The sequence below is a fragment of the Coptis chinensis genome, chromosome 8 (genome assembly GCF_015680905.1).
Source record: "Coptis chinensis isolate HL-2020 chromosome 8, ASM1568090v1, whole genome shotgun sequence".
Taxonomy (NCBI): domain Eukaryota; kingdom Viridiplantae; phylum Streptophyta; class Magnoliopsida; order Ranunculales; family Ranunculaceae; genus Coptis; species Coptis chinensis.
In genome coordinates, this window is record NC_141463.1 from 93,956,535 (window position 1) to 93,964,319 (window position 7,785).

The 7,785-nt window shown below is 35.1% G+C and overlaps 1 protein-coding gene across 1 annotated transcript; it reads right to left on the reverse strand.

Annotated features, from left to right (window-relative positions):
- Positions 1-4,937: 4,937 nt before the first annotated feature.
- On the reverse strand, positions 4,938-7,759 carry LOC147484566 (dihydropyrimidinase-like). The gene is made up of 6 exons (XM_086575656.1): positions 7,521-7,759; positions 6,941-6,978; positions 6,764-6,842; positions 6,075-6,162; positions 5,868-5,929; positions 4,938-5,770 (listed from the first exon to the last, which is right to left on the reverse strand). The coding sequence occupies exons 3-6, from the start codon at positions 6,833-6,835 to the stop codon at positions 5,723-5,725; spliced, it is 270 nt and encodes an 89-aa protein (XP_086431782.1). The 5' UTR covers positions 6,836-6,842; positions 6,941-6,978; positions 7,521-7,759; the 3' UTR covers positions 4,938-5,722.
- Positions 7,760-7,785: the final 26 nt, after the last annotated feature.

Consider the following 7,785-nt stretch of genomic DNA (forward strand, 5'->3'; position numbering starts at 1 on the left):
GAGGAACTGACGGTGGCGGCGGATAAGCATAACGAACTGCCATAGCAGAAGTCTCAGACAGAAGACCAGGAGTATGAGGCACAGGCACTCGACGACTCTGATCAGAGAGACAATAGGCATGTGCTTCCTCGAGAGTTGGGAACGGATGCTTGTCAAGCAGATGAACAACAAAGATACTCAAACTCGGGATTGAGCCCAAAGAAGAAACGAAATACTCGATTCTTCTCCACAATTTTGCATAAATCTCACGATTAGTCGGCGACCAATAAAACTATCATAATGAGATAGTTCTTCCCAACCGGTCGAAGTCTCGCGATAGTACGCCCCAAGAGATCTAGTTCCCTGTTTGAAATTTCCAATTTCATTGAAAGTTGGAAACTCCTTGCATTATTCTCGCCTTTGAGAATATACCGCACGAAGAGATTCCCAAATAAGATATGTTAATGTCGTAAACAAATAGCCAAAGAGAAATCGTTGGTTGCATAGAATTAATCAACCAAGTCCTCACCATAGAATCATCGAGAACCACTTAGCATACTTCGGATCGGTTTACTGCGGGTGCCTTTTACGTCCGAAGAAATCCTATCTTTCCACGGCCTCCAACAAACAATTTTACAGATCGTGCCCATCTAACATAGTTCAAACCATCTAGTAGCTGTGAGGTAACTTTCAAATTTGGATTATCATGAACGTGGTAAAAGGATTTGGACATCTTCACCCGCTCTAACCGAAGAAACAAATGAGATAGTAGACTCATCACTATTAGTCATATCGATTAAATAATTACCTCAAAATAATAAACAGATCCGAGATTCATATCAACACCTATCGCGATCTCACATTGGTTATATAAAAAAAATGAAAGACGTAAAAAGAAGAAAAAAACGCGGAAGCTTAGGTTGCAATCAGAACAATTTGCTTTAATGGTTCTGATACCATGTAGAAAGTAATTTAGGGAAAAATTAAGTGAATGAGAAAGCTCATCACTTATATTTATAGAATCATAATAGAAACCCTAGAAAGGATAATAAAGTAATTACAAAGGTAATATAGGAAAAATACTATAATAGCCCTGCTAACAAGAACATGCCCAGCTAAATTATCTAAACAAGGTTATGAACAATTGGAAAACTAAAAACTTACCTTGATGCGTCGTATGCCGAAAATATTCGAACGATAGAGAAGACCGGCAAGAACACCACATATGCATGGCAGAATAGATCTTTTCCACGGTGAGAAAAGGAGCTGTGAGGTGACAGTAAAAGTACAGTTAGCATTTAGCTAAGAGCAAAACTAATTCATGTCGAGCCAGCCTAGAAATTGATAAAAAGGAAAAACCATGAAGTAGTTATAGAACCAACTTACCTGAAGACCTGCTAAATATACAAATGACTTGTCAGAGAAGTTAATTCCAAAAATGCGAAACCGTGTCGAAACTAGCTATATCAAAGTAGAATGGTACAAATTAAGAAAATATAAGACCACAAAGTCCAGATGCTCAAGGAAGGATGTTCAAGGAAGGATCTGCAAAATCAAAGAAATAAACTTCACCCTAATTATTGCTTTACAATCCTTTTAATAAAGAAATCCATCAAAAAATTAAGTGCTCAAAAAAGAACTGGTGAACTCTTCAAATACCATGGTCCAACAAACTAAAAATTATGATCAATATGAATCTCGAATCTATGCAACTGCAAATGTATATTAAACCAGATATGAACATCGCACAGATTGGAGAAACATGTTTTCAACATCAAAAAAACATGAGGTGTCATCCAAATATGCAACAGTGCAGATCAAACTTAGCCTCTTTCTAGATAACCATTATGTCTAATGCCAAACATAAGAGTGAGACAAACAAAAACATAAAGAGTAGAAAAGGATAACCAATCAGGTGGCTACATGAAAGATTTGTGGATGTTTTGGTTGGGGAAACAATAATGAGGTTTTAGGTCAAAGGTCTTTAGTCCTAGACCATCGTATGAGGATAAGCATGACTCGGAAGCAATAATTAGTCACAAGCTCTTACATCTTTGTATATAGAGAAAATAGTCATGGTTCTACGGTTGTCCATTTTCGTCCAACATTATTGAAATTGTTTGGGGCATGAGATGTTGATAAACATGCATAGTCATTTAGGCCCTCAATTATATTCATGATCTTGTAATGACATAAAATTAACTTGTAATGATATTCATGATCTTACTACTTAGGTAATGTAAAATCCACGCCTAACACCCAAGGGAGTAAAAACTTCAATAAAAACTACTTAGATAATATTCGTCATCTTACTACTATGAATTTGCTACTTATGCTGATTTAGATTTGTTAATTAATGTAAATGATTCCGCAGTAATTGTGAGATAAAGTTTCGGTAGTATCTCACTTTTTAAATACATGTTGTATAAAACGCTCACAATTTTTTAGTTTAATAAAATATTGCGAGATATTCAAACGACTATATTCCTGTTAGCTGACAAACGACTGAAGACTTCCAACAAATCATGTGAGACCCGACTATATTCAAAGAGAAGCAAGTATATCAAACCAATCTACTAAAGCACAAGATGAAATACACATTCGGCCTGAAAGTAAGCAATAATACAAAAGTACATAAGCATGGAACCGGATAAAGACATCATAGAAAAAACAAAACTCTTCGGTCTGTAGGTAGAGATCTTTAAAGAGGAGTTTTGTTTACAAAATCAGAGTCCCTGGAATGAGCCTAATTGGAGCCTGAGTTGAAAACTGCGAAGTGGAGCAAAAAAAGACATGAAAATCCTCATACTTTACACTCTTCTAAAATTCTAAAACACAAATTCATTAATTAAGAACTGGGATATAAATTATGGAATTCTTAAAGACGATGACAGATGGAGCTAAAACAATTAAATGAGTTCTCAGATGTCGAAGAGATGGTATAATCCACCTCAAATGACGAAATACTCGAAAATGAAATCAAATTCAACCAACAGCTTTAACAAATAACACACATACCCTGAGGTGGCCTCTAGTGTATATAATTTGAATGATAACAATGTTTACGACAAAATTGCTTGAAACTTCAGAATTTTATGTCAAAGACGATACACATGACACGCCTCTTATGCTAAAAGTCAATCTGGATAGTGACTAAGGACACCCAGGTCATACATTGCCTTCCAATATCAACCATGAAATGTTGAAAACATATAAAGGAAAAATTCAGCTATTCAGCTGAATCAATAAAATTTAGGAACAAGAAATTCAACCACAAAAATATTCAAAATAAACTTCAAATTTAATAACAATACTGAAAGTACCACAAAACAATGCCCCTAAAATCCTTACCAAAATCAATAAGCGTAAAATACATTTTGAATAAGCTACCCATTTCGGGTCAAAGCATAAAAGATAATTGCAAGAGAATGAATGAATTATTCACTTACATCTTTTCATCCATTTTGAGCCTCTTGCAGCTCCTTTTCACTCTTTCTCTACTCAATTGTAAGTCCTTGGTTCAAGGTTTTTTTGACGTGCTTAACATCTAGCGTGAACATCCTCTAATAATCATACGCCTCAACAATCTACAATGCAATACATTACATACTAAATCACATGTAACTATTCTGAATGTACCTCCCAAATGCTAACTGCAGATGTCACGCAATTTTTACCCAATGAATATATTCCAATACAGTGAATGTGCATCTCGAAGCAATAGATTCCGTACAATAAAATGTAAGCAATAGATTTGACAAACCTAGAACGTGCATCTATGGAATATCAATTGCAATGGTTTAGATTAGCGAAAATATCCCAAGGTCGTCATGAAATGTATATATATATATATATATATATATATATATATATATATATATATATATATATATATATATATATAAGACCGACGTGGCAGCTCCTGTTTTGGGGAAACAAATTAACATAGTAATAACAGTTTGAACTAACCTCACATGGTAACCAAGAATTATTAGAGTCCATTAGCTTCACAAAACATATAAATAAAAGTACTATTTTTTTAATGTTTCATAAATTTACAATCAATGCTTCATACAATTTTAATCATAAAAATGTTTCAACTACTAAATTGAAGGATTGATCTCATCAACAACTTTTTTATAAAAGAGAAAGAAAGAAACCAAACAATTTTTTTCAGCATAGGAAAGAAATCGCAAACAAACTTCAGTCAGATTGTTTCTTTCAATAATCAAGACTTCAAGCTTTGACAATGAGTCAAGCTCTGCCGGAATATTCCCTGACAATTTGTTCCAACTTAAATTAATGTACCGGAGTTCAGTACATTGGGTTAGATTGACTGGAATTTCTCCTTCGAAAGTGTTATCGAACAGATAGAGTTCTCGAAGGCGAAACAACCGACCAATTTCTTGTGGGATCTCACCGTAGAATATATTGTGTGTTAGGTTGATGAACCTTAGGAAAGTGAGGTTTCCAATATGAGGCGATAACGATCCAACCAAACTCTGGCCATAGAAGGTTTTGTTAGTGACATCAATTGGTTAAAGAGTAGGAAGATGATGTAAAAGTTAAATACTGTAAATGCCTGCAGGTTTGAAATCATCTCTGCGGATTGTATAAACTAGAAGGTATGTGGTGCCCATGTCATGTCACGGATGAGATGTTGAAAATTGTTAAATGGACCTCACCACTCACCAGACAGTCTATTAACTGAAACATCGAAGTATATAGGAGCATTGCGACGTGTAGTTGGTCTTCAATTTTTTTTTTTCTTGCCTATCAAGATCTCCATTAATATTGCCTTTGAAATCAACTTTGTACATTATAGAATTAGGAGCATTGCGAGGTGTACTTGGTCTTGCTTGTCAAGATCTCCATTAATCCTGCCGTGTAGAATAATTTGTCAGTTTCATTTTCAATCTAATGTCGAGTAATAGTAATGCATATTTGTAATCAGCACATTTTAGAAAAGAATGACAATTTTATAGCTAGTATCTCATTGTTCTACATACACCAACACATAACTATCCCCTTTGGGAATACATTATAAACTGCTGAGATATACATTTGGCACAGTATTATGTTATTGTAGTGAGTAGTGAAACCAGTGGCTCATAATGATCTTTCAATGATATGCCTGATATCTATCTCAACATACACCTCCTGGTCTCTAAATCCTCATATATACAATTTTTTTCATATCCTCTGAAAAGGAACTAGAAATTATCTCTATGTATCTAACAGATGGGATAGAAGCTGCTAGTGAGTCCGCAAGTCTGTTAGATTCTATGTATATGTGCTGAATAGAAAAGAACTCCATTTGAGCAATCATCCTCCAAATCCTTGCTATTACATGCTGCCATGGTTACTCCTTAGATTTGAGAAAGGACACAACATTAGTAGTCTGTTTGGGCATTAAGACTTCTAATATTGTGTGTCAATGCAAGTTGTAATCCCATTTCGTCTCCCTGTAGTTCAACAAGTGCTATAGAAGAGAAATCAGACTTTCCCTTTGCCGCACAAATCACCTCGCCTCGGTCATTCCGTATAGCTGCTGCCTATCCCCCTTGGTTTCCTTGAAGTGTGCCATCAGTATTGAGTGCCACTGTTGGGCCTACCATTTTTTTAATCATTAAATAAAATACGGCGCCCCCATGTGGTTTATCATCATGATTACAAATACACAGATACTCTATCTGGTATGCCATGCAGAGCTAATAAAGAATCCAGAGTATATGCATACCATTCAGTACTCGTTACTCGCACAATTAGTAACAGAAATTTGACCAGACTCCTGCATCAGATCATTTGAAAGAGTAAGATTAATGAGAGTGGAAATATCACCAGGCATTTTCTAAACAGAAGCTAGCTAAAAATCCACGACGACTTACCACCATAGTGTCCCAGATAAGATGCATTCTTTCTTCAATTACTGAAAATTCCAGATGGTCCACTGAATTAACAAGTTGAATAACCAAAGGTCAAGTTCAATTATTGCCCAAAAAAAAAGGTCAACCAGAAATGCTGTTATTTCTGTTCCCTTGTACAGCCTGATTAACTTTCAAATTACTCTTTAGGTGGCAAAAATTGGATATTACCATTGACACCATTAGGAATTTTCCGAAAATCATCTATATCAAGAGCTTTTTGTGTTGAATTGAATGTACAATGATCAGTTCCTACAAGCTGCACAAAAGAAAACAACAAACTAATTAAAAATCTCCTAGCTTGTGCAGCATGCTTACATATTAAATGCAATATTGTGTGAATCATACGACAAGCTCAACGAAAAAGAAAAGAAAAAAAATATAATAATAATAATAATAACAATAATAATAATAATAATAATACCAAATTTGCGTTGGTAAACCTAGTACCGATTTCCAATGTTTTGAAAACCGAACCGGTGATCGAACCGATTTTTTGTTAAAATGGTTCAACCAGGTTCAATCATGGTTCGACTCGGTCGGACCGATTGATGTTTATTTAACAAATTTTTTAACAATTACTATTTTAAAAGCGGAACAATCTCATCTGAGAACTAGACACTGTAGAATATTCCTTCTCACAACCCATGGAATTTCACAGACAACACAGATTGACACTAGATATCAAATTTATAAGTACGGAATATTCATGGAGGGTACATACTTTTATTTTTAGGTTTTGTCGTGATCAAATATTAGTGGGATATCTTTCCCCCTGAGATACTAGATACTTTTGAAGACAAAAAGATATATGAGGCAACTGCACTTAATCTCAAAATATCAGCCAAAGAAAAAGTAACCTGCAAAGTTCTGGTTGAAAGGGCAGCTTGAAGTGCTTTACCGTGTCCGAGTTTCCTTATTGGAGGACTCATGACATACCTGGAGCAATGAAAAACACGGGTTACTGAAAGGTATGCAAGCTCTTGCTTTGCTGCAGTGGTGAAATCATTGTCCCAAAGCCAAGAATCATCCAGAACCTGTCCAGACACTACTGGTTCACCAACAACTCTTTGTCCTGCAGTTTGAAGTTAAAGAATATTAGTGATTTCTTACATCAAAATCACGGAGTTGTTTGTAAAGTGATTTGCATATAAACAAGTGCCAAAGGCATGCCTAAGACAACTAAGTTTTGGAACACACACGACTTCCAAACATGTATCAATAAAACCCATCTGGAGTTGTTATTAATTTCGGAGTAGAAGAATTTTTCTCAAGGAGAACAAATTTTTGAACATTCTCAGAATAGATAAACCAACTCTAAAAAACTTCTGCAAAATGGGAATGGTTTTAGGTGAAAATCTTGACTACAATTATAATTACAAGCCATATATTCACCAATCTGTAGAACATTACAAAGCTTAGCCTTCAACTTGTTTCCAATTGATATAACATGCTTCTATTTGTAAAACCATGGTTCAGGTCTAATATTTGTTAACATGTGCATAATTCACATCTAACTCAATACAACAAAGTCACAACTCACAACCAATACTTCTCATTGACATCAATAAATTAAAAAGACAAACTCATTAAATCCAAGAAAAAAGAAACTCTCACCAGATTTTTGAGCCTTGGCTATCTCTTCCATTGCATCAATACTCATGACATGGACTAAATAAAGAGGTGTATTAAGAAAAGCCGCCAAACGAATAGCTCTAGATGTGGCCTCTCCTTCCAGCTGATTTGCATAGAATTAATTAGGTAAGGTACATATTTTATATGCGTCAGCTTGCAAATAGTCACATGGATCCATGCAAGATTGCTTATGAGAGCAACCAAAGAACAAAGAACTAAAAGACTACCGCAGGTGGCCTAGAGAGTG